At 36.2% G+C, this 27,897-nt stretch overlaps 1 protein-coding gene across 13 annotated transcripts in view; it reads left to right on the top strand.

The window, feature by feature from the left end:
• The window catches only part of ATRX (ATRX chromatin remodeler), a 282,829-nt gene that overhangs the window by 115,145 nt on the left and 139,787 nt on the right, over positions 1-27,897 (top strand). For all 13 annotated transcript variants that reach the window (XM_063721248.1, XM_024240521.3, XM_024240517.3 and 10 more), the window contains 5 exons: positions 1,711-1,844; positions 2,938-3,114; positions 9,829-9,922; positions 12,300-12,402; positions 14,138-14,377. In XM_063721248.1, the coding sequence (XP_063577318.1) occupies positions 1,711-1,844; positions 2,938-3,114; positions 9,829-9,922; positions 12,300-12,402; positions 14,138-14,377 (748 nt within the window). The remainder of the gene's footprint in view (positions 1-1,710; positions 1,845-2,937; positions 3,115-9,828; positions 9,923-12,299; positions 12,403-14,137; positions 14,378-27,897) is intronic.

Raw genomic sequence — 27,897 nt, 5'->3', positions numbered from 1 at the left:
TGGGGAGGGTATGTTGTAAATAGTCTTTATTTTATAAAATGATGAAAGTAAATGGAATTTGGGTTTAAATTTCTTTTTTTGGCAAAATGAAAAGTTGGCAACCCTGTATATATCCCATTTTAAAAAAGCTTACAATGTGCAAACCATTGATCTAGAAATGTAAGAGCAAAACTTTATAGCTCAACTTTAGTAAGATTTAAATTGGTGTGAACTAATCTTCACTTTATTGAAATACAAATCAGGGCAGAAATCCTCAGAAAAGCAAACCCATCTGTGGCTTCCTTTAGCAATTGATGATTCTCTGTGTTGTCTAAATATTTCTGATCCATCTGTTTGAGGGAGAAAGCACCAAAAGGTATATAATAAACATTTATGGAAGTGATTGCCTATTTTGCTTCAGTCTATTTAGATGCCTTTGCTATGCATCTTTGAATATGAATAGTAATGAACAATCTATCTGTCAAATAAAATTTAGGAGGCAGCTAACATGCATTAATATCTCCTGCCATTGAATGAATTCTTCATTGAAATGTGGGTGCGTGCTAAGATGTGTAAAGAGGGGTTTCAAATCCAGAGATAACAAATGTTCCATCATCCCAGCTACAAGTTTTTGACTTAGTTAGAGAGTCAGTCTTGATTGCAGAGAACATGTTTATCCCGTACAGATTAGCTCATGGCAGACTGTCAGGATCATGCCATCTTCTTTTTGAACTTTCCTATAAGCTATTTTCTTGTTACTGTGATTTGTGAATTTATATTGAAAGGATACCTAGACTTATCAAAACATCTTGGCTTGCACAAAAGCTGTATGATTGCTTTTATCTTACATTTTCAGTTATTTTTCTTGAGTGTAAACATGGAGATTTCCTACGAATATATTTTATTTTAACATATGATGGTAGGAGTAAAAGTAGTGTTTTCTTAATGCTTTTAGTAATTGATTTTTCCATTAGCAAATTGGTCTTTGAGGAGCATCTTGAGAAATTTTGTTGTGAGTGAAGCAACTGCACTATTTTTTTTAAAGTAACCCATTTATGGTAATTCGTGTTCTTTTTACCATGTATGTAATTAATAGCACTCATGTCCCTTCTTTCCCCTGTCTTGAATATTATTAGAGATTACTTACTGCTGTAATACTTAACATTTGTGTATGCTTTCATCTGGTTCACAGCATTTATGTAGTACATTGAAATTAAGGTCCAAAACTATCATCCTCTAGTTTGAAGCAAGGTGTCATTATATAGTGGTTTATTACACATTGGTTTTCCAAGAATATATTTTGCAGTTGAATAAAACCTCTCGTGGAGTTTTATCTTGGAATGCCATTTATCTGAACAAGTTCATTTACTGTTGTTGACCTGTCTGACTTTGTAGTTGTAGGATGGTGTCAGCAAAGCAAATAGAGGATTGGAAGGTTATGCAGCATCAAATTGCAATTGGTAAAAATAGTCAATAGAATATGTCCTTCAGAGTTTTCAATATATTGCAGAATTGTATAGAATTGAGAAATAATAAGTGTAAAGAACATTTTTAAAAGTTTTTGTTTATAGCTTAGGTTAAAACATGGTTTTGCTAGTTGTTTATTTACAATATGAAATCTATTGGCACATTTATTTCTATTTTGATGCAAAGAAGTCTGTTTTTGTTTTTAATTTGGTGTATTTCACCCCCAGATATATAGTTCTTTTTTTATTGTTTTTTACTCTCAAGAATTGCCAAGAAGATGCTTTTAGAAGAAATTAAAGCCAATCTTTCCTCTGATGAGGATGGATCTTCAGATGATGAACCAGAAGAAGGGAAAAAAAGAACTGGAAAACAAAATGAAGAAAATCCAGGAGATGAGGGTGAGCTCTCTAGAGAGAAGTTTATAATGTCATAATTTGATTCCTTGACTAATTCAGTCTTTGAAGAATATCTGACCAAGAAATATCTTAATATGGCCCAGTGTGGTGGCTCACGCCTATAATCTCAGGACTTTGGGAGGCCGAAGCAGGTGGATCACTTGAGGTTAAGAGTTTGAGACCAGCCTGACCAACATGGTGAAACCCTGTCTCTACTAAAAGTAGCTGGGCGTGGTAGTGCGTGCCTGTAGTCCCAGCTACTCAGGAGGCTGAGGCAAAAGAATCACTTGAACCTGGGAGGCAGAGGTTGCAGTGAGCCGAGATCATGCTGCTGCACTCCAGCCTGGGTGACAAAGCGAGACTCCATCTCAAAAAGAAGAAGAAGAGAAAAAAAAATCTCTTAATACTTGAATTCAGAGTTCATGAAAATGTCTAAAACTTTATTACCATGACTTCTCTTGAGTATCTTGTAATAATTATGGAAGTTACTCTAATTTTGTCAGTTACTGCCAATAAACAGATGAGTTTTTTTTGTTTTTTTTTTTTTTTTTTTGAGACAGAGTTTTGCTCTTGTTGCCCAGGCAGGAGTGCAATAGTGCAATTTTGGCTCACTGCAACCTCTGCCTCCCGGATTCAAGCGATTCTTCTGCCTCAGCCTCCCGAGTAGCTGGAATTACAGGCGTGCACCACCACACCCTGCTAATTTTGTATTTTTAGTAGAGACGGGGTTTCTCCATGTTGATCAGGCTGGTCTTGAACTCCCGAACTCAGGTGATCTGCCCACCTCGGCCTCCCAAAGAGCTAGGATTACAGGTCTGAACCACTGCGCCCGGCCCTAAACAGATGATTTTCAAAGCAAAATATTTTATACCTTACAAAAGGTTCTATAAATATATAGGTGATATTTAGTCAATATTTAATAATAGTAATATGTCAAGTCTGATGTGTGAGATTACCTGATAACACCAATGATACCAAAGTATGTGTCTAACTCTGATTTTTTTCATAAGTTGCAGTAGTTGTCAACAGGCAAAATAGATTTACAAGGCATTTTAAAGGCTGAAGAAGGTTTTATTGATTTATTTTCTTCATTTAGAAGCAAAAAATCAAGTCAATTCTGAATCAGATTCAGATTCTGAAGAATCTAAGAAGCCAAGATACAGACATAGGCTTTTGAGGCACAAACTGACTGTGAGTGATGGAGAATCTGGAGAAGAAAAAAAGACAAAGCCTAAAGAGCATAAAGAAGTCAAAGGCAGAAACAGAAGAAAGGGTAAGACGTTTTAATTCTGAATGTAAAGAACATATTGGACCAGGCACAGTGGCTTATGCCTGTTATCCTAGCACTTTGGGAAGCTGAGGTGGGCAGATTGCTTGAGCCCAGGAGTTTAAGACCAGCCTGGGCAACATAGGGAAACCTCGTCTTTATGAAAAATAGAAGAAATAGCTGGGTGTGGTGGTGTGCACCTGTAGTTGCAGCTACTTGGGAGGCTGAGGTGGGAGGATCACCTGAGCCCCGGAGGTCAAGGCTGTAGTGAGCAGCGATTGCACCACTGCATTGCAGCCTGGGTGACAGAGTGAGACCCTGTCTCAAAAACAAAAACAAAAAAATGCTTGTTTTGTAAACTAATTATAGTAATGAAATTTAAGTATATGGCCAGGCATGGTGGCTCATACCTGTAATCCCAGCACTTTGGGAGGCCAAGTTGGGTGGATCACGAGGTCAAGAGATTTGAGACCATCCTGGCTAACACGGTGGAACCCTGTCTCTACTAAAAATACAAGAAATTAGCTGGGTTTGGTGGCACGCACCTGTAGTCCCAGCTACTCCGGAGGCTGAGGCAGGAGAATTGCTTGAACCTGGGAGGCGGAGGTTGCAGCAGTGAGCTGAGATTGCGCCATTGCACTCCAACTTGAGTGGCAGAGCAAGACTCTTTCTCCAAGAAAATTAAAAAAAAAAAAAGAAATTTAAGCATATCTGCTCAAACAATTGACCACCTATATTAAGCAAATGTCGGTACACTGGCAACAAGTATACTATCACATGAGATTAAAATTAATAATTTAGAGTGGGAAGATAACCCAGAAACTTTAGATGACACAAAGAATACTTTTAATCTTTAGATTATAAAGAGAAATAAATATGATTTAATAAACAAAATAAACATTATGTAGAAAGTATAAGATTGCATACAACTGCAGAAACAGTGCTTTCCTGTAGAAGGGTAGAAAATGAAATTAATTTGGGTAAATTTATGCAAGTTTATATGCAGAACTTGACTGGCATATAGTCAGAGTAGATTTCCATTTCATTAAAAGCCTGAGTACTTTTGCATTGAGGGCTTACATGTTTCCAGCAGTATGGTGGGCATTGAGAATACAAAAATGAATAAAAATGTATTTCAGTGATTCTGATAGGTAACTAGGTTTGGCAGTCACTGGTTTAGTAAGAATTATTGACCTTTGTATTATAAAAAATTGTAGCACCACGAGGGACATTTTGTGTAACGTAATTATATAATGTGGCACAAAGAAGGGCTTCTTTAGCTTCTTGAGGGGTGGGAGTTACCCCAGAGAAGGCTTCACAAAGAAGGCTTTTACCCAACAGATTAAATTCAAAATGTGGGAGCACATAGATTGTTGTGAAGATTTACATCACAGGCAGGGAAAAAAAATTTTAAAACCTGTGTAAAATGTTGGCACATGATGGATGGGATACAATTAATATAGTATAAGCTGCTCTATAGATAGGAGTAGGGAAAGGAACAACAGAGGATGAAGCTGGGCCTGTAAAATAGAGACCAGATACTGGAGATCTTTGTAAGCCTGTGTTTTTCACACTGGAGTACTGGGTGGTATACCAAGGTGTACATCTCTTTGGTGTCTGTATTTATAATTTGAGGTTTGGGGAAGGTCATTTTATATTAAATAATATATAGGGTAATTAAATGTGATATTTGCCTGCAAATTTTGGGTAACAAAAAGTACAAATAATTTTTTTGTTGTTGCTGTGGTTGGCATTTTGATGACTAGGGGTAAATTTTGAAGACTATTGTTAGTACCCAACCCATGGATGGCAGATGAACTCTTCTTTGCCAACTAGGAATAGGAACGCATTTTTGCAAGTGTTTGGGAAATATAATAGGCTCTAAAGGATGCAGAGCCATTGAAAAGTTTTTTTTTTTTTTTTTTTTTCAATTACTGTATTTATTTTTGAACTCTGGACCTGTGGTGATCCACCTACCTCAGCCTCCCAAGGTGCTGGGATTATAGGCGTGAGCCACCATACTGGCCTTATTTTTAAATTTTTTGTATAACAGCTATATTGAGATATAACTCACAAACCACACAGTTCACTATTTACAGTATACAATTTAGTAGTTTTTAGTATAATCATAGAGGATTACCACCACTTTAAAAAATGTTTTATTTGAAATGTATGTACAAAGAAGTGCACATTATCAATAAGTAGACATCTTGATGAAAACGTAGGGCACCCAGATCAAGGAACAAGATGTTGATTACTAACACCCAAGAATCACAATCTCAGCATGACCACTTTTTTCCCTATTGAAAGATTTTAATCAAAGATATCATATGATCAGATTAGTTCCTTACTATTCAGTGAGAATGAAGGCACTGAATGTTTGGAAGGTATTGCTGTAGTTGATGACAAATGGGGTTGTTGGAGAAGAGGAAGATTGACTTGAGTCTTATAGGAGGTTGAATTGTTAGGTCTTCTTAATTGATATGAAAGGGAAAAGTCTACAATGAGTGTCAGGTTTTTAGAGTTGTCATGGTATGTGTACAATATCACAAAAATAGTTGAGGTTATTCAGTGGAGTTGTAATGTTTTACAAATGGAAAGCTAAGGACATAGTCTTGGAATCCTAAACATTTATAGGGCTTTTGGGCAAGAGTTATTCACTAAAGATGAGGAGGAGAAGTTCTTGCCACACACATATACAATTAATATGTCATGGACATTTTAATGTTAATAAATAATAGTACATCATTTTGTGACTACTTGTCTTATAAATTTCTTTTTTATTATTTATTTTTATTTTTATTTTTTATTTATTTATTTTTTTTGAGTCAGAGTCTTGCTTTGTTGCCCAGGCCGGAGTGCAGTGGCGCGATCTCGGCTCACACTGCAAGCTCTGCCTCCCGGGTTCACGCCATTCTCCTGCCTCAGCTTCCCGAGTAGCTGGGACTACAGGCACCCACCACCATGCCCGGCTAATTTTTTATATTTTTAGTAGAAATGGGGTTTCACCATGTTAGCCAGGATGGTCTCGATCGCCTGACCTCGTGATCCGCCCGCCTCGGCCTCCCAAAGTGCTGGGATTACAGGCGTGAGCCACTGCGCCCAGCTTGTCTTATAAATTTCTTTGCAATATGGCTGCAAGCTCTTACAGATTCTATAAAGGAACTGTGTGATTTAACATGTTATATATCACAACATGGATTCCTGTGCCTCTTCAACAAAAGGGGCAATATTGATTTTGCTTCTGAAGCTTAGTTCAATATTTAGACCCTTTTATTATATATGATTACATTTGAGATTTGCTTTATTAAAACCTGAGTTTTCTATGATCTGTGTTTCTACTGCCTGATTCTGTGGGTAGTTTATTACCCAAGTGGTTTTGTTGTTGTTGTTGTTTTTTGTTTGTGTAGGAGAGAGTAAACTTCTAAAATCCCATCATATTTGTGTTTCTAATATGGATTATGATCATAGTGGTTGATATATAGTTGAAGTTGCATGATTTTCTGAGTTTTGTAAATTCTTATGTTCCTATATTATTTGGAAATTTGAATTGAGAGATGGGAAAAAATCAATAGTGAATAGTCTTATTAAATCTAGTTGAATTAAATTGAAATGCATTGAAGAGGCATAAGAACAAAGTGCAACATGTGAACTCTAATTTTCTCCTAAATTAGAAAAATGTTACAAAATTATTTTAGTGACAATTTGAAATTGTAAATATTGCCTTTATATTAGATGATAGTATTTTTTTTTCAGATGTGATAATGGTATTTAGTTATGTAGGGCAGTATCCTTATGCTTAGGGGTAAAGTGTCATCTGCGCTTAATATCACATGGTTCAGTGTAAGAAAAGTTGTGTGTGTCTGTGTGTGTGTGTGTGTGTGTATAGAGAGAGAAAGAAAAAAAGCAAATGTGGTAAACTGCTAACAATAAGTGAATTTAGGAGAAGGGATACAAGTGTTCATTCAATGATTCTTTCAAATTTTTGGTAGATTTCAAAAATTTTAAAATGCTGGGTGAACAATTAATACTAGGCTTAAAATTATACTTAATTACAGGATTTTTTTGTGTCAATGTGTGTGTTTTCGGTATTCTCCCGGCTTTCCAGTTGCTTAGCTATTCTTTTTTTTTTTTTATTATTGTGGTAAAATATACGTAACATAAAATTTACCATTTTACCCATTTTTAAGTGTACAATTCAGTGACATTAAGTACATTCACATTTTTATACAACCATCACTTCTGTCTGTCCCTAAAACGTGTCATCATTCCAAATGGAATCTCTAACCATTAAACAATAACTCTTTGTTCCCCTCTCCCCCGACGTATTCTTTATAGCATTTATGTTCTCCCATTTATAGCATTTCTGTTAGCATTTATGTTCTCTCATTTTTTAGCTGAAATAGATCTTTGATTCTGATCTCAGGTTATGATAGTTTTTTTTAAACAAATTATTTTGAAACAGTTCTTGATTTACAGAAATGTTACACAAATAGTGCAGAGTTCTGTGTATCTTTCACCTAGCTTCCCTGATTTAATACCTAATCATAGTACCATGATCAAAACCAGGAAATTAATATTAGTACAATACTATCAACTAAGCCGGGGGTTTACAGACTGCGCCTGTGGGCCAAATCTGATCCTCTGCCTGTTTTTATAAATAAGCTTTTATTGAAACACAGCCATATTCATTAATTTACTGTTTTCACATATGTACAATGGCAAAGTTGAGTAGAGATGAGTAGTTGCAACAGAGACCATACGGTCCACAAGTCAAAAATATTTACTATCAAGCTTTTTACATAAAATGTTTTATGACCTCTGAAGTAAACTATAAATCTTACTCAGAGATTAGTTTTCCCACTAATGTTTTCTTTCTACTCTATGATTCAATCCAGGATCTCACATTGCATTGAGTTATAATGTCTCCTTAATCTACTTCAGTCTATGACAATTCCTCAGTCTTTCCTTTGATGACCCTGACACTTGTGGAGTGTTGATTCCTTATTTTCTCAACTGTTCCTTGATATGTATTTGTCTAATGTTTTCTCATGATTGAATTGAGGTTATTATGCATTTTGACAGAATACCACAGAAGTGATGTTGTGTCTTCAGTACATGATATCAAGAATAGATGATGTCAGTATGTCTTTTTTTTTGAGAGAAGACCTCGCTCTGTTGCCCAGGCTGGAGTACAGTGGTGCGATCATGGCTCACTGCAGCCTCAACCTCCTGGGCTCAAGTGATCCTCTCGTCTCAGCCTCCCAAGTAGCTGGGACCACAGGTGTGTACCATCATGCCTGGCTAATTTTTAAATTTTTTTTGTAGAGACAGAATCTCCCTATGTTGCCCAGGCTGGTCTCAAATTCGTGGGCTCAAGTGATCCTCTCAACTTGGCCTCCCAAAGGGCTGGGATTACAGGGGTGAGCCACGATGCCCAGCCGTCAATATGTCTTATTACTCTCACGGTTAACTTTTGTTACTTGCTTAAGTTGGTGTCTGCTGGTATTTTTCCACTATGAAGAAGAAGATATTATTTTTCTATCTATATTTAGTATTTTGTTGGGAGATACTTTGTGACCATGCATATATCCTGTTTCTTATCATACTTAAGCCTACTAATTTTAGTATTCATCTTGGGTGAAGCAGTTAGTACTGTGGTATTTGCCTAGTTGTAATTTTCTATTTATTTCATTACTTCCACATTTAGTAATTGTAAGGGAGAGTTGTATTCCCCTATTTATTTATTGCATTATTTATATCAATATGACTTATAGATTTTTATTTTACCAGTTATAATCAAATAGTATCATTTATTTTATTGCTCAGATTGTTCTAGCTTTGGTTGTTGGGAGCTCCTTCAAGTTGAATCTTGTGTCCTTTCAACATGTGCTTGTCCATGTTTGAACACTGCTTTATTTTCTGGCACTATAAGATGTTGTAAGCTTTTCTTGTATTTTTTTCTGCCCTGCTTCCTCTGGCCAGAAAGAGGTTTTCTCCTGGAATTTTATATGCTTCCATTACTGTGTTAATTGTGAGAAAAAGAAAATTGAGGATTCCACATGTAGAGCCTGATTTTCCTGGTGTTATGGCTAGAAATAGGGATTTTTCTTCACAGTCTTGTTGTCAGTACCCTCTGCATACCTTTGGAATTTAGCCTGCCTTCTGGTCAAAATCAGGAAACAAAGAAAGAAAATAACCATACGCCCTCACAGCTCTCTCCCCTCCACCAATTGTAGAGGGGTCATTATTCAAGTTTTGATTTCAGTCTCCAATCTGCCTACTATTGTTTCCCTTTCCGAGTTCTTCAGTTGTGTCATCATTGGTGGAGAGAATCTGTAATCTTACTCCATCTTGGCCAGCCTACCTTGCTTGTTTTGAATAGCCAAACTTCTTTTTCATTAATTTACCTTTGGTAATTACATATATTTTATTGACAGGTAATTTATTCTTATTTTGTCAATTCATATACAGTTGAATACTTATATTTTAATGTACAACCACACTTTTATAATTACATTAGAAATACATTTGAATTTTATTTATGTATATCATGTAAAGCATTAACTGGTATATTCTATATTATGTATTATCCATTCACATATATACCTCTGATATTCTTACAATGTTCTGTTTTAATGTCGAGTCATTGGTAAATTAAGTGAATTAGGTTTCTATTGAAAAATAATTAATAATTTTATGTATTTTTTAAAATTCAAGTGAGCAGTGAAGATTCAGAAGATTCTGATTTTCAGGAATCAGGAGTTAGTGAAGAAGTTAGTGAATCCGAAGACGAACAGCGGCCCAGAACAAGGTATTATAATTGGTTTTTAAAAAATTTTAGGAATTAATCTGAATGACCATGCCTTCAAATGATTTATATGATTACTGTTACCAATAAAGTTAAGTTAGTGTGATATATAATATTTTGATTTGAAACTAATTGTTATACTTAATAGTTTAAAAAGAATCTAAGCATATTTTATGTGTAGTTGAATTATGTATTCTAACCCGGGTAGATTTTCAGTCTGCAAAACCACTCGTGGCTGCAGTGTTTTATTGTTATGTGGGAAACTGTAGGATAATAGTAAAGAGGCTTTATAGAAAAACTGCCTCGGTCTAACTTTGGGCTCTTCTACTTTGTGTTTGTATAAATACTCTATGCTTCAGTTTCCTCATCTGTAAAGTAGGGGATTACAATATAATTGACTGACTATTGTGGGCATTAAAGTGGGCATTGAATGAGACAATATGTGTACAAGGTTTATAATAGTACCTACCTGGCAAATAGTAAGTGCTCAATATATAAATTATTGGTCTCAGTAGTACTACAGTAATAATGATATGCTTGTTCTTGTAACACGAACAGTCACTGATCTAGATTACCTGTAATTTAAAATTTGGCTTCCTTTTTAGTATGGTATGTTAGATAATACTACTACTACAATTTTCTTATTTCCCCCAGAATAACATAATCTTTCTACAGTTTATCAAATGAACAATCTGTGTGTGTTTGTGTATGTATGTCTACAAAGGTGTCTATCTGCATTTGTAAGTTTTAAAACATTCGAGTTTTTTTTAGGTTAATACTTACCAGCTTGTGCTTAGAGTATAGCAATGTATTATACTTTAAGTCAATATAAAATGAAAATGATAAGATATGACGAGAGGTTTTTTTTTTTTAAACCAAGATATAATTCAGCATGTTATACTGTGGAATACAGTGGTCTTCAGAATATTTGCAAAGTTGTGCAACAAACACCACTCTATAATTTCTGAACATTTCCATCACCCAAGAAAACAACCCTGTACTTATTAGCAGTCATTTTCCATTCCCCATGCCCTTGTACTCTAATAAACACTAAAATCTACTTTCTGTCTCTATGGATTTGCCTGTTCTGGACATTTTGCATGAGTTGATTCATATAATGTATATCCTTTTATGAATGGATTTTTTTTTCACTTAGCGTAATGTTTTCATGGTTCATCCATGTTGTAGCCTGTATCAGTACTTCATTCTTTCTTTAATGATTATTTTTAATAGTGGTAAAATGCACATAACATAACATTTACCATCTTAACCATTTTTTTCTTTCATGGTATTACTGGGAATTTTTATTTTCATCTTAACCATTTTTAAGTGTATGGCTTAGTAGTGTTAAGTACATTCACTTTTTTTGAACCAATCTCCAAAACCTTTTCCCCTTGCAAAACTGAAATGTTACTCATTAAACCACTCTCTTTTTCCTCTTCCCTGAAGCCCCTGGCAACCACCATTCTATTTTCTGTCTCTATGAATTTCACTACTCTAGGAACCTCATATAAGTGGTATCATACAGTATTTGTCTTTTTTGACTGGCTTATTTCACTTAGCATCATGTGCTCCAGGTTCATGTATGCTGAGGCATGTTTCAGAATTTTCTTCCTTTTAAAGGCTTAATGTTCCATTGTATACCACATTTTGTTTATCAATTTATTTGTTGATGTACATTTGATTTATAACCTTTTGGCTATCATGAATAATGCTGCTTTGAACACAGGTGTAGAAATATCTCTTCAAGTCCTTGCTTTCATTTCTTTTGGGTATATACCCAGAAAAGGAATTGCATGGTAATTCTATTTTTAATTTTTTGACGAACTGCCATAATGTTTCCATAGCAGCTGCACCATTTTATGTTTTCATTAATAGTGAACAGGGTTTCACTTTCTCCACATCCTTACTGACAGTGGTTATTTTGTCTCGATTAATGTAGCTTTGTGTACCAATTTCTAAGCCCAGAAATATTTTTCTCACCAAAAGTTGTTACTGTTTTTTTTAAATTTCTGTGACCTGTTATGAAGAAAACAGTATTCAAATTTGTAATCTGCTTTTTTTTTAGTGATGATGAATGTTTTTTAGTATGTCTGTTGGCTGTTTGTATTTTATACTAGAAGAATAGTCTTAATGTCCTTTTATACATCTTCTTACTCATATAACAAACCTCCCCTCAGGATATACTGTAAAATGTTGATCATTGGATTAAAATGAAGGGTTAGGGTTCTGCTGGAATATCCATTTTGAACCTATTGATTTTTTTTTCTGTTTGTTTTTAGGAATGCATACAGAGGTAGAACAGTTTTAAAATAGTACATAACTTATTGATGGAAGTTTATCATGAAATATTTTATTTTGTGTTTTAAATTTTCTTCAGGTCTGCAAAGAAAGCAGAGTTGGAAGAAAATCAGCGGAGCTATAAACAGAAAAAGAAAAGACGACGTATTAAGGTTCAAGAAGATTCATCCAGTGAAAACAAGGTAATAATGACATTTACCACGTGCTTGAATTATAACCAGTACAGTAGACTATGGTAATTATGCTGTTACCTCTCTGTTCCATTTGTTCATTGTATTCTACTGGCTTATTTACATTTTACACTTGTGGAGGGATTGGTTATTGAATATATATATGTAAAAGTATTAATTTGACATTATCAGTTTTTTTCTATTCCTTAATTTCTAATGGAATTTTATTTAAGCCATTCTAATTCATTATTTTATATTTGTAGTGATGTGAGTGTTCTATTTTCTGAAGACAAAATACTATCCTGAATGATGACTTATATGTGAATAAATTTCTTCTCGTAGTGAAATTAGCCAATTTGAATTTTTGTATATAAGCAGGCTTACATAAAGTAAAAGGTGTCTGTAATATGTTTGATTCTGTCAACACAATGCTCTTCCAGAGGGATATTTATCTTTTGAAAATTAACTTTTAAAATATTTTAAAATATACAATTCAGTGGCCTTAATTATATTCACAAGCAGAAACTCTTCACTCATTAAACATTAACACTATTCCCTTCTATATCCCATCCCCTGGTAACCTCTATTTTCATTTATGTCTCCAAGAATTTGTGTATTTTAAGTACCTCATATATATAAGTTGAATCATGCAATATTTGTCCTTTTGTGTCTGGCTTATTTCATTGACATAATATTTTCTAGATTCGTCCATGTTTTAGCATATATCAGAATTTCATTCCCTTTTTAAGGCGAATAATATTCCATTGTATGTGTGTGCCACATTTTGTTAGCCCAGTCATCTGTTGATGGACATTTGGGTTGTTTCTACCTTTCGGCTATTTTGAATAATACTGCTATGAATATGGGTGTTTACATATCTGTTTGAGTCCCTATTTTTAATTATTCTGGGTATATATAGAAAAATGGAATTGCTACATCATATAGTAGTTGTATGTTTAACTTTTGGAAAACTCCACACTGGTTTTCTCTGGTATCTGTAACATTCGACGTTCCTGTTAACAATGTACCAGGATTCCAATTTGTCTGCATCTTTGCCAACACTTCCTTTGTTTCTTTCTTTCTTTTCTTTTTTTTTTTTTTTTTTACAAGAAACATCCTAATGAGTGGGAAGTGGCATTTAATTGTGGTTTTGCTTTGTATTTTCCTAATGACTGGTGATATTCAACATCTTTTCATATGCTTATATCTTCTTTTGAGAAATGTTTATTCTAGTTGGTAGCCCATTTTTAATTGAGTTGTTTGTTTTTTTTAATAGGTGTTGAAGAGTTGTTTTTTTTTTTTTGAGACAGAGTCTCACTCTGTTGCCCAGGCTAGAGTGTGGTGGCACGATCTCGGCTCACTGCGAGCTCTGCCTCCTGGGTTCAGGCCTCAGCCTCCCGAGTAGCTGGGACTACAGGCACACACCGCCAAGCCCGGTTAAGTTTTTGTTTTGTATTTTTAGTAGAGACGGGGTTTCACCGTGTTAGCCAGGATGGTCTCAATCTCCTGACCTTGTGATCCACCCGCCTCGGCCTCCCAAAGTGCTGGAATTACAGGCGTGAGCCACCGCGCCCGGCCGAAGAGTTGTTTTTTTTTTTTTTTTAATACTACCCTATTGCTAAATATAATTCTAAAGGTTTTCAGCATGTTTTCTTCCACCTTTTCCTGGTGTGTTAATTAATGGAATAGGAAATGGATAAATTATATTACTTTGTACTGTTTACCTCTAATTGTTTAAATTCTGTAGAGTAATTCTGAGGAAGAAGAGGAGGAAAAAGAAGAGGAGGAGGAGGAGGAGGAGGAGGAGGAAGAGGAGGAGGAAGATGAAAATGATGATTCCAAGTCTCCTGGAAAAGGCAGAAAGAAAATTCGGAAGATTCTTAAAGATGATAAACTGAGAACAGAAACACAAAATGCTCTTAAGGAAGAGGAAGAGAGACGAAAACGTATTGCTGAGAGGGAGCGTGAGCGAGAAAAATTGAGAGAGGTAACTAATTTCTTCTTCTTTTTCTTTTGTAGCTACAGGGTCTCGCTATGTTGCCCAGGCTGGCCTCGAACTCTTGGGCTCAAGTGATCCTCCTACCTTGGCCTCCCAAACTTCTGGGATTACAGGCGTGAGTCAATACACCCAGCCTTAATTTATTTCTATTAATGATTTATTTTATTTGGTATATGACTTCAATATATTTCAGCATTTTAAGAGTAGAATGTTGTAATCTACCACAGATTTCTTTTTTTTAGACGGAGTCTGGCTCTGTTACCCAGGCTGGATTGCAGTGGCATGATCTCAGCTCACTGCAACCTTTGCCTCCTGAGTTCATGCGATTCTTGTGCCTCAGCCTCCCAAGTGGCCGGGACTATAGGCATGCACTACCACACCCAGCTAATTTTTGTATTTTTTAGTAGAGTCGGGGTTTCACCATGTTGGCCAGGCTGGTCTTGCACTCCTGACCTCAAGTGATCCACCTGCCTCAGCCTCCCAAAGTGCTGGGATTACACGTGTGAGCCACCTTGCCCAGCCTCAACCACAGGATTTCTAGTTGCAATTGATTTTTCCTACTGTCACTATTTCATGCAACTTAAAATAGTCATTAAGCTTTATTAATTTAATTAAGTACATGGAAAGCATTGAGATTCTTGAATGATCACCAAAATGGTTATGTTGTATTTTGGGTAGAGAAATGTTTCAAAATTACTTCTTAAATCCATAAAAGATTTCAGTTTTTTAAATGGACTTTATGTTACAAAAATTTTCAAATTCACAGGTGGAGAGAATAGTATAATAATTCTCCCTGGATCTATTAACTCAGTTTCAGCAGTTACTAACACAGGACGAGTCTTGTTTCCTCTTTTTTTTTTTTTTTTTTTTTTTTTTGAGACGGAGTTTCACTCTTGTCACCCCGGCTGGAGTGCAGTGGCACAATCTTGGCTCACTGCAACCTCCACCTCCTGGGTTCAAGTGATTCTCCTGTCTCAGCCTCCTGAGTATCTGAGATTACAGGTGCACGCCACCACGCCTGGCCGTTTCATCTATTCTTTTTCCTTCAGATTATTTCAGAGCAAATCTCAGAAATCATATTCTGTTTATAAATAGTTGGGAATGTATTGTTAAAAGATAATGGTATTTTAAACATTACTGCAGTGCCATTATTACACTGAATTCTCTCATTGCCTCACATAGTAGTTTTAAAAAATAGTTGGTGTGGGCCTGGCGTGGTGGCTCACACCTGTAATCCCAACACTTTGGGAGGCTGAGGCGGGTGGATCACCTGAGGTCAGGTGTTGGAGACCAGTCTGGCCAACATGGTGAAACCCCGTCTCTACTAAAAATACAAAAAAAAATTAGCCAGGTATGGTGGTGCACGACTGTGATCTCAGCTACTTGGGAGGCTGAGACAGGAGAATTGCTTGAACCCGGGAGGCAGAGCTTGCAGTGAGCCAAGGTCACACCATTGCACTTTAGTCTGGGTGACAAGAGTGAAACTCGGTCTCAAAAAAAAAAAAAAAAATAGTTGGTTTGAATCAGGGTCTTAACAAGGGCCATCTGCATATTCTGTTGTATTTGGATGTTACATCTCTTACCTAATTTTAACCTAGTTTGCCTTTGGTTCTTTCTTTTTCTTTACCCATTCTTACAGTTCATTTGCTTAAGAAACCAGATTATTTTTGTAAAATTTTCTATATTCTGAGTTTTGTTATTTGCATCCCTGTGGTACGGGTTTCACTAGCTTCTGTATTTCGTATAAATTGGTAATAGGATCTAGAGTCCCGATCAGATTTAGATTCAGTTCTTTTTTTTGGTAGAAATACTCATGGGCAGTAATATGTACTTCCTTTTGCATCTCATTAAGAGGTACTTTAAAACTGCTTGTCCCTTTTTTTGTGGTACAGCTCCTCTAACTTTGTTCCACTTTTTCAGAATCTTTTTGGGTATTCTCAGTTCTTTGCATTTCCACATAGTATTATGTTGTTGGTTTTTACAAAAATCCCTGTGGAATTTCTATTGGAATTTTGTTGAATCTTTCTTGTAATGTGGCCAGAATTGACATCTTAACAGTGTTTTGTCTCCTATTACATGAATATAGTGTACTTCTCTATTTATTTACCGTCTCTTTAATTTCTCTTAGGAATGTTTTGTAGTTTTCTCTGTACAGGTCTAGTACATATTTAAAAAAATTTATCCCCAAGTAGTTCATGGTTTTTGATGTTATATTGTATTAGTCCATTTTCATGCTGCTAATAAAGACATACCCAAGACTGGGAAATTTATAAAAGAAAGAGTTTTATTGGACTTATAGTTCCATGTGGCTTGGGGAGGCCTCACAATCATGGTAGAAGGTAAAAGGCACATTTCACATTGTGGCAGACAAGAGAAGAACTTGTGCAGGGAAACTCCTCTTTTTAAAACTATAGATCTTGTGAGACTTATTCACTATCACAAGAACAGCACAGGAAAGACCTGCCCCCGTAAGTCAATTACCTCCCACTGGGTCCGTCCCACAGCATGTGGGAATTCAAGATGAGATTTGGGTGGGGACACAGCCAAGCCATATCATATAGTAAATGTAGTTTCACGTAATGTTGGCATAATGACCTTGTGTCCTAAGCTCTAAATTTACTTACTCGTTATAGTAGCTTTTTTGATAAATTCTTTATGACTTTCATGTATACGTTTGTGTTGTCTGTAAAGAAAAACTATTTTGCTAATTCCATTCCAATCTATCATTTATTTCTCTTTTTAAATTATAAATGGTGAATTTCTTCACATGCTTTTCATTGCATCTGTTGGAGTGACCTAGAAAATGTCTTGTATTCCTTGAATAAACCTTGCTTAGTTATATTACTCCTTTTATATATTGTATTGCATTTGCTGATCCTTCCTTCCTTCCTTCCTTCCTTCCTTCCTTCCTTCCTTCCTTCCTTCCTTCCTCCCTCCCTCCCTCCCTCCCTCCCTCCCTCCCTCCTTCCCTCCTTCCTTCCTTCCTTCCTTTCTTTCTTTCTTTTTCTTTCTTTCAAGATAGGATCTCGCTCTGTCTCTCAGGCTAGAGTGCTGTAGTGTGATCATAGCTCACTGCAGCCTCAAGCTCCTGGGCTCAAGCAATCCTTTTGCCTCAGCTTTCCAAGTAGCTGGGACAACAGGCATGTATCACCATACCTGGTTAATTTTTTATTTTAGAGATTGGGTCTCATTATGCTACCCAGGCTGGTCTTGACCTCCTGGCCTCAAGTGGTCCTCTCCCATCAGCCTCCCAAGGTGCTGTGACTATAGTAGGGAGCCTCCACACCTGGCATATTCCATTTCTTTAATACATGTAGAACTATTTAGATCTTTTCTTTTTCTTTAGGTCTGTTTTGGTAAATTTCAAACTTAAGGAATTTTTCCATTTCATTTAAGTAGTCAAATTATTTATGTAAATTTGTTTATAGTCTTTCATTATACTTTGTAGGTTCTGTCATTTATTGTTTCTGTTAGGAATTTGTGTTTTATCATTTTTTCCTTGATTAATCTGTGCAAAAAGTTCACAATTTTACTATCTCAAAAAAAAAAAAAACTGCAGCTTTGGATTTCATTAATTTTTTTCTATTGTTTGACCCTTTTCTATTTCATTGATTTTCATTCTTAGTATTTTTACTGTGTCTATCCTTCTTTGGACTTATTTTCTCTTCTTTTTCTAGCTACTTAAGGTGGATTTTGGATCTTTAACGTATGCGTTTTTAAAGGTATAAAATTTGCCACTGTGCATACTGTTTAAACACTGCATCTTACAGATTTTGGTATTTTGTGTTCATTTTTACTCTGCTCTGAATCTTTTCTAATTTCTATGAGCCAGAATATGATCTGTCTTGGTGGATGTTCAATGTTTATATTCTGCTGTTGTTGGGTGACATATTCTATAAATTTTGATCAGATTATATTGATGGTTGATTATATTCACATCTTCTATAGTTTTAATGGTATTCTCTCCAATTAGAGGAGTGTTGATGTCTCCAACTATAATTGTTAATTCATCTCTTTCTCCTTGTAGGTCTCTCAGATTTTGCTTCATGTTTGCTAGAAGTTGTTTTGTTAGGTACATATACATTTAGGATTACATCTTTCTGGTTAATTCCCCCTTTAACAACATGTAATGTGACTCTGTATTATCTGGTAATTTTCTTTCACTTGAAGTCTGCTGTATTTGATAATAATGGTAACGACATCATCTTTTCCAACATCTTAGGAAAAGTTTCATTTATACAGCCAGGTTGAAAGTATTTCATTGATTTCCTGTAAACTTACTTCCTAGATTTTTTTCATTTTTGTATATTTCATTTTCATGTTTCCTTTATTACATTCCTGTTTATGTACTAATCTTTATCCATCAGTACATCTTTTTATGCATTTCATAGTAAATTGCATACATCATTTCATTTATCTCAAATGCTTTAGCAGGTGTGTCATTAGCTAAAGTTCAATATTTATGTGTTTTCCTTTTTATGTAAAAGGAAATTTACTTAAAATGAAAGGCACAAATCTTGTGTACATTTGTTTTTGAATAATACGTGGTGTATATTTTCTCATTATTTTTTTCTAGTAATTTTGTTCCCCCACAATTTTATCGTGAAATTTGTAAATATATGGAGAGAATTGTAAACATGAACACGAATGTACCTACCATGTAGCTTCTTCATTTCTTAAAATGTTGCTGTATTTGCTTTATTACATATCTGTTTTATCTATGCATCCATCAACCATTTTAATCACCCCTGATCTAATCTGTATTATTTCCTTTTATTCTTTAGCTAGGGTTTAGTTTGTGCTTCGTTTTCTGGTTCCTTAAGGTGTAAAGTTAGGTTCTTGATTGTGATCTTTCTTCTTTTCTACTGTATGCCTTTATCACTGTAAATCCTCTTCTTAGTACTGTTTTTTCTACATCCCATATGTTTTGTATTTTGTATTTTAACTTTCATTTGTCTCAAGGTGTTTTCTAATTTTCCTTGTGATCTCTTACTTGATCCTTTAGTTACTTATCTTATTTAATTTCCACATATTTGTGTTCTTTCCATTTGTCTTCTGTTATGGATTTTTTGTTGCATTCCCTTGTGATTGGAAAAGATACTTCAGTCTTTTTATATTTATTAAGGCTTTTTTGTGCCTGATCATATGATCTGTCCTTGAGAATGTGCACTTGAGAGAAAATTTATAGTGTACCATTGTTGAGTAGAGTGTTCTTTATATGTCTGTTAGGTCTATTTTTTTTTTTTTAAAGACAGCGTCTTGCTCTGTTGCTAAGGCTGGAGTGCAGTGACGTGATCATAGCTCACTGTAGCCTCGAACTCCTGGGCTCAAGTGATCCTCCTGCCTCCGCCCCTTGAGTAGCTGGGACCATAGGTGCATGCCACCACCCCAGCTAATTTTTTTAAACTGTTTTACAGAGGCAGGGTCTCACAGTGTTGCCCAGGTTGGTCTCGAACTCCTGGCCTCAAGTGATCCTCCTGTCTTGGCTTCCCAAAGTGGTGGAATTAAGGCGTGAAACACTGTGGCCAGCTCCAATTGGTTTATAGTGTTATTCGAGTCCTATATTTCCTTAATGATCTTTGTCTACTTGTTTTACGCATTTATTGATATTGGGCTATTTATGTCTCCAACTGTTTCTCTCTTTTTTTGTTTTAGTTTTCCCACACTACACTGATGTATATGTCTCCTTTTAGTTCTTTCAGTGCTTTCTTCATATGTCTTGGTGCTCTGTTCGTTGTATATATGTTTATAATTATATTTTTTGAGAACCTGGCTGTATTATCAATACATAATATCCTATTTGTCTGTTGTAACAGTTTTTGACTTAAAGTCTATTTTGTCTAATGTCTATGTAGTCAGCTCTCTTTTGGTTGTTATTTGCATGGAATGTCTTTTACCATTCTTTCACTTTCAGTCTATTTGTGTCTTTAGATCTAAAGCGAACCTTTTTTAGATAACCAGTACTTGGATCATTTTTTTAAAATTATTATGTCTATGTCTTTTTGATCCAGGAGTTTAATTCATTTACACTTGAGGTACGTAGTGATAAATAAGGATTTACTTCTGTCATTTTGTGTTTTCTTACTACTATTTTGTTCATTGTTTCCTCCATTACTGCTTTGTGTTTGGTTAATTTTTTGCAGTGACATATTTTGATTCCCATCTCACTTTCATTTTTGTATATTCTATATTTTCTTTGTGGTTATCATGGAGATTACATATAACATCCTAAAGTTATGAGAGTCTTACTTGAATTGATATGAACTTAACTTCAGTTGCATACAAAAATTCTACTCTTCCACAGCTCCATTCCCCTGTATATTATGTGGCGACTCTGTTACAATTATTGATGTCACAAATTACATTTTTATACATGTCGTGAATGGTAACATATATTCATAATTGTATTTTATGCTTTTGTCTTTTAAATCCTAAAGAAAGTAAAAAGTGAGGTTATGAAACAAAATTTTGTGATACTAGGTTTTATATTTGCCCCTGTATGTATCTCTTGTAGGAGATCTTTATTTCTTTATATGGCTTTGAGTTACTTCTAGCATCCTTTCATTTCAACCCAAAGACTTCCCTGTAGGAAGCATTTTTTATAGGGCAGGTCTAGTTTTAACAAATTCATTCAGCTTAGGAGTGTCTTAACTTGTTCCTCTATTTTGAAGGATAATTTTGTTGGGTATAGAATCCTCAGCTGATGCCTGGCACAGTAGCTCACCCCCGTAATCCCAGCACTTTGGGAGACCAAGGCAGGAGGATCACTTGAGGCCAGGAGTTTAAGACCAGACTGGGCAACATAGTGAGAACTTGTCTTTACAAAAAATTAAAAAATTATCTGGATGTGGTGGCACACACTTGTAGTCTAAGCTACTTGAGAAGTTGGAGGATTGCTTTAGCCAGGGGTTCGAGGATACAGTAAGCTATGATTATGCCATTGCATTATAGCCTGGATGACAGAGTGAGATGCTGTGTCTATTTTTTAAAAAAAGGATAAAGAATCCTCAGCTAACTTTTTTTTTCTCTCATCACTTTGAAATATATTGTCACACTGCCTTCTGGCCTCTTAAGTTTTTGATGAGAAATTAGGTGATGATCTTATTGAAGTTTTTTTGTGTGTGTTGACTTGCTTCTCTCTTGCTGCTTTCAATATTCTCTTCATCTTTGGCCTTCGACAGTTTGTGTGTAATGTGTTTTGATCTATATGTATTTGAGTTTATCCCAGTTTGAGTTCATTCCTGTATTTGTAGATTTAAGTCTCTCTCCTTCAATTTGGGAAGTTTTCCACAATTATTTCATCAAATAATTGTTGCTTCTTTCTTTTTGTTTTCTCCTTCTGTGACTCTCGTAATACATAAGATGTTCTTCATGATGGTTTCCCTCCCATCCCTTTTTCTTTCTTCACTTTAGTTTTTTTTTCCCCTTTTTGATCTTCAGACTTGATGATTTCAGTTAATATCTTCATATTCACTGATTATTCTGCCTGCTCAAATCTGCTATTAATCCTCTTTTGATTGGGCCATATTTTCCTATTTGGCTGTATCTTTGTGATTTTTTTTTAATACTTTAAGTTCTAGGGTACATGTGTACAACGTGCAGGTTTGTTACATAGGTATACATGTGCCATGTTGATTTGCTGCCACCAATCAACTCGTGTGATTTTTTTAAATTGCATATTGGGTATTTGACTGTTGTAACTTGGTAACTCTGCATATGAGGTTCTCTCCCTTTTCAAGGGTTTGCTGGGGTTTTAAAATATATATAAATTGTAGTAGACCTATTGTTTTAAGACTCCCCCACATTATTTTTTCAAAGAGTGTTCTTGTTGTGTGTCATCAGTAAAGTCTCTGTCCCTTTCATTCATGTTCAACTAATGTTTTGAAAGATTTTTTTGAATGTCTGCTGGGTGTGGTGGCTCGCGCCCATAATCCCAGCACTTTGGGAGGCCAAGGCAGGCAGATCACCTGGATTCAGGAGTTCGAGACCAGCCTAGCCAACATGGTGAAATTCTATTTCTACTAAAAATACAAAAAAATTAGCCAGACATGGTGGCACGTGCCTGTAATCCCAGCTACTCGGGAGGCTGAGGCACGAGAATTGCTTGAACCCGGGAGGCGGAGGTTGCAGTGAGCCAAGATTGCGCCATTGCACTCCAGCCTGGGCGACAGAGCAAGACTCCATCTCAAAAAAAAAAGAAGGCTTTTTTTTTTTTTTTTTTTTTAAATGCCTGCTCTCTCTGTTTGTAGATTCATTGTGCTGGTACACTCTTTTAATCCATAACTAGGCTTCCGCTAAACCTAAAGATAAGCCTGAGGGGAAAACTTAAGATTTTAATAAACATCTTTTCTGAGCATGTATTTTGCCTGGACACACATATGGCTTTCTGAATTATCCTATATACCTGGTTGCTTTTGAGTGTCCCAAATTTAAAAGTAGCTGTGTATGGTGGCTCATACCTGTAGTCCCAGCAACTCTGGAGGCTGAGGTAGGAGGATAGCTTGAGCCCAGTTGTGTGAGGCCAGCCTGGGCAACATTGTGAGACCCTGTTTCTACAAAAATAAAGACTAGTTGGGCGTGGTGGTGCACACCTGTAGTCCCAGCTACTTGGGCGGTTGAGGTGGCTAGATCGGTTGAGGTGGCTGGATCAATTCAGCCCAGGAGTTCAGTGCTGCAGTGAGCTATAATTACACCACAGCACTCCAGCCTTGGTGACAAAGCAAGACCTGTATCTTGAAAAAAAAAAATTCAAAAAGTGTCCTATCTCTAGCTATTTGGGCCTTAGGTGGTGTTTTGGGTGTGTTCCCCTGTAATGCCTTGCCCCAGGCCTCTATGGATCACGTTGCAATTGTTGTGTGTGTGTGTGTGTGTGTGTGTGTGTGTTTTAAAGCTGTTCTTGCTGTCTTTCTCACTAGAGCTCTGAGTTAGGTGAAGAGATGATGAGAGCCTTATGTCAGTCCTTCAAGTATCCTTCAGACAGGTTAGATAACATTTACACAGTAATTTGTAAATAACATCTGCTTTGCTCCCTCTGGTTTGTGGGAGGATACTGGGAAACAGGGTGCTGCTGCTTTGAGACTAAAACCTTCACCTTCTGGTAGGTGGTGGGGCAAGGACAAGTAAAAATGCTGTAAAACGTTCCTATTGTATTGAAGGTGACTTTTTTTCTTTTTCGTTATTTTAGAGACAGGGTCTTGCTATGTTGCCCAGGCTAGCCTCAAATTCTTGGGCTCAAGTGATCCTCCTGTCTAGGCCTAGTCGTTTGTACTACAGGCAGTCACCACCATGCCTGGCTAAGATGTTGTTTTCTTGATTGGGTATTTGCTTGGTTGCTGTAAACCTTTGACAGTGTTCCAGAACTCTGACAAAGTTGGTTCAGAAAGTTTCTACTTGTTTACAAAATAGTGCTGTGTGGGAACTGGAGCTTGGAGCTTCCTATTCTATTGTTTTGTTGATATCTACATTTTCCCTTCTTTTTTTTTTTTCTGTGGAGACAGTCTTACTCTGTCACCCAGCTTGGAATGATGCAGTAGCATGATCACTGTAGCCTGGAATTCCTGGGCTCAAGCAATTCTCCCACTTCAGCCTTCTGAGTAAGCTGGAAGTACAGGAGCAAGCTAATCTCTTCATTTTTGAAAGTTGTTTTCCCTGGTTATAGAATTCTAAATTGATACTTTAAAAAAATCTCTTTAAAGATGTTACTTCTTTGTGACATTTTGTTTGTCATCTTTCTCCTTTTTCCTTCATCTTTGCTCCCCTGCATGTGCCTTTTATTTCTTGAAAAGATAGTCTTAAAAGATTTTTCAGTATTTTAAGATTTTCTGTTAATGCCTGGCTTTCGGAAATTGAAGATTTTTATTTTCTTTGTTTATCCTGCTCTGGGTTCCTTGAACTTGTTGGATCTGTGAGTTTATAGTTTCATCAAATTTTTGTTGGTTTGTTTTAGAGACAGGGTCTTACTCTGTTGCCCACGCTAGAGTGCAGTGGTACGATAATTGGTCACTGTAACCTCAAACTCCTGGGCTCAAGAGATACTCTTGCCTCAGCTTCCGGAGTGGCTAGGACTAGAGGCATGCCCTATTGCTAATTTTTAAACTTTTTGTAGAAACAAGGTCTTGCTATGTTGTCCAGGCTGGCCTCAAACTTGTGACCTCAAGTGATCCTCACACCTTGGCCTCCCAAAGATCTTGGATTACAGGTGTGAGCTACCATATCCAGCTTCCATCAGATTTTTGGAAAGTTCACACCATTATTTTTTCAAATAATTTTTTTCTGTTCTATTTTTCTTTGAGACTTATATATTATGCTCTTTAATATTGTTCCATAGGTTTCTTATTTTCCCCCCTCTATTTCATTTGGATAGTTTTTCTTGCTTTGTCTTCAATTTTGTTGATCTTTTCTTCTGCACTGTTATGATATTAATCCACTTAGTGAATTACAGTGTACTATAATTTTCATCACTAGGAATTCCATTTAGTTTTTTAAAATATCTTCTATTTTTGTTTTCATTGTGTTCATGTTTTCAGTGTTTGGACATTTTTTTTTTCTTTTTCTGAGACGGAGGCTTGCTCTATCACCCGGGCTGGAGTGCAGTGATGCGATCTCTGCTCACTGGAACCTCCGCCTCCTGGGTTCAAGTGATTCTCCTGCCTTAGCCTCCTGAGTAGCTGGGACTGCAGGCGTATGCTACCATGCCCAGCTAATTTTTTACATATTTTTAGTAGAGACGGGGTTTCGCCATGTTGCCCAGGCTGGTCTCAAACTCCTGAGCTCAAGCGATTCACCTATCTCTGCCTCCCAAAGTGCTGGGATTACAGGTGTGAGCCACCACACCCGGCCTATTTGGGCATTTTTAATCAGCTGTCTCACTTTACTTGTCTGCCTGTTTCATTATTTCTGTTACTTCTTGGCCCATTTTTGTTGACTCTTTTTTCCCCTGGTTATTCTTCATATTTTTTTTCTTCTTGACAAACCTAGTAATGTTTTATTAAAAAGTTCAGTTTAATTTTGAAGCTTTTAAAAAAGCCTGGTTAATGCGTTTCTTCAGTACTCTTTAATTTATGAATTGCTTTGACCCACTGCTAAGATTTGGTCTCTTCGTGGTCTCTACTGAATGCCTTGGGTTATAAACGAAGAGGCTACTGTGCCTCCTCTGAAATCGAATGCCTCCCAGCACCATGTGATCACTGGGAGCTGTTTAGCTCGCAACTTCTTGGTCATGCTCTGCCTGGCCTCACAAAGTTTCACTCCTCGTGTGTGCATTTTAATGTTCAGCTATGACTCACAGTGAATCCTGTCTTGAGTTTGAGTTCTTTTTGTGGAGCTCTTTTTTCTTTGTAGTTCTGCCCCGCAACTTCAGTCATCTCAGCCTGACCTTTGTTTCTTCAACTTGATATATCTCCAGTGCTCTCCTTGGGAATCCCTTTTCCCTGATCCTTCAGGCACCAATTCAAGGGGAATATAGGGGTCTTCTTGTTGGTTTTCCTACTCTGAGGGATCAGGGTCCTGTGGTATCTTTATTTAATGTCTGAAAAAAATTTTTTTCATATATTTTGCCTACTTTTCTACTTGATTACAGCAGGAAGATAAACCTGGTTCCTAATAAACCATCATGACTGGAAGCAGAAGTTTGGCTCAACCTTTTAATATTTTGCTCAGATGATTTTTTTTCCTTTATTTTCCCTTCAATTCAGATATGGGAGATATTTCATGTCTATTTATTTTTACTACACCTTAAGTGATTATTTGTCCTAAGTTTTTCTCCTATTTCATTGCTGCATATTTATCATTTTTTAAATTTCAGCTTTTAGTTTAGGTACGGGGTGGGGGGGTACGTGTACAGGTTTGTTACTGGGTATATTGTGTGATGCTCGGGTTTGGGATGTGGATCCCATCACCTTGGTAGTGAACATAGTACCCAATAGTTGTTCAACCTATGCCCTCTTCCTTCCCTCCCCCTCTAGTAGTCCATAGTGTCTATTGTTCCCATGTTGATGTCCATGTGTGCTCAGTGTTTAGTTCCCACTTGTGAGAACATGTGGTATTTGGTTTTCTGTTCCTATGTGAATTTGCTTAGATTTATACCCTCCAGCTGCCTCCAAGTTGCTGTAGAGGACATGATTTTCTTCTTTATGGCTGCATAGTATTCCGTGGTGCATATGTACCACATTTTGTATATCTGATCCACCATTCATGGTCACCTAGGCTGATTACATGTCTTTGCTATTGTGAATAGCATGGCAATGAACAAATGAGTACTTGTGTCTTTTTGGAAGAATTATTTATTTTCCTTTGGGTATATACCCAGTATTATTAGTTAAATAAAGTTTCCTTATATTATAGCTTGAGTGCATAAACACATCTACTTAGTCACTAATAGATAGATGATTTCTTTATAACTTATCTCCTCCTACATTTAGGATGAAGATACACTAATCCTCAATCCTGAAGACAACACTTAATAACAAAAGTATCATCAAGTCACTGATGAACATATGGTTCAGAAATCTTAATTAAAGCCTTGTGTATTAGTTTTTTTATTGTGGCATTAAAATGTACCACACACTTAACCTCTTAAGACAAACTTATTTGTCTCACGGGTCAGGAAGTTGGGAATAGCTTAGTGAGCGTGGCTCTACTGGGTTTTCTGCTTAGTGTCCCACCAAGCCGAAATTAAGATGTTAACTAGAGTTTTGCTTTCATCTAAGACTTTGTATCCTTTTCCAACTCACTTGTTGGTAGAATTCAGTTCCTTTCAGTTATTACACTTAGGTCCTCAGCTACTAGAGTTCTTTCTCCACAACATGGCAGATTGCTTCATCTTTGAGATCAATAGAAAAACATTTCAATCTTTTAAAGGGCTCACTTTAATTAGGTCAGGCTCACCTAGAATATCTCCCTTTTGATTAAATCAGAGTCAGCTTGTTAGTGGGCCAATTATGCGAATGATAGCCCAATCATATTTACAGGTCTCAACCATACTCAGAAGGTGAGGGGATTATGCAGGGTGTTTATATCAGATGACGGTAATTCTGGGGCCACTTTCGGATTCTGTGTACCACACCTTGTAAACAAGACAAGACATTTAGGGAATTTTCCATTTTTATATAATGGCTTTACCCCAGTGATGTGAAGCTACTACATATCCAGGCTAGGACACAGTAATAATAATTTAGTGAATACTTAGCCTATGCCAGATACTTTGCATACATTGCCTTATTCAGTCTCCAGAACAACCTTGTGGAAACTATTGATAATCATTCCCAGTTTGCAGATTCAGACACAGAAGCTAAGAGGGTTTAGGTAGCTTGATGAAATGGAATTTGGGTCTGAATGGCCTATGCTATTTTTACTTCACCACACTGTTTCTCAGTGTTAATCTTGGTTTGTATATCACAATTTTATGTAAGTACAATATCTATTCAGATAATTTACTGCAAATCTGTGACTTATTTGTAGTTTTTTGGGTGTGACAATGATCTTATGGTTTTACAAAGAGGAAGTGTCCT

This window comes from Pongo abelii, chromosome X (assembly GCF_028885655.2).
Source record: "Pongo abelii isolate AG06213 chromosome X, NHGRI_mPonAbe1-v2.0_pri, whole genome shotgun sequence".
NCBI classification, from domain to species: Eukaryota; Metazoa; Chordata; class Mammalia; order Primates; family Hominidae; genus Pongo; species Pongo abelii.
This window is presented reverse-complemented; position numbering and strand designations above follow the sequence as displayed.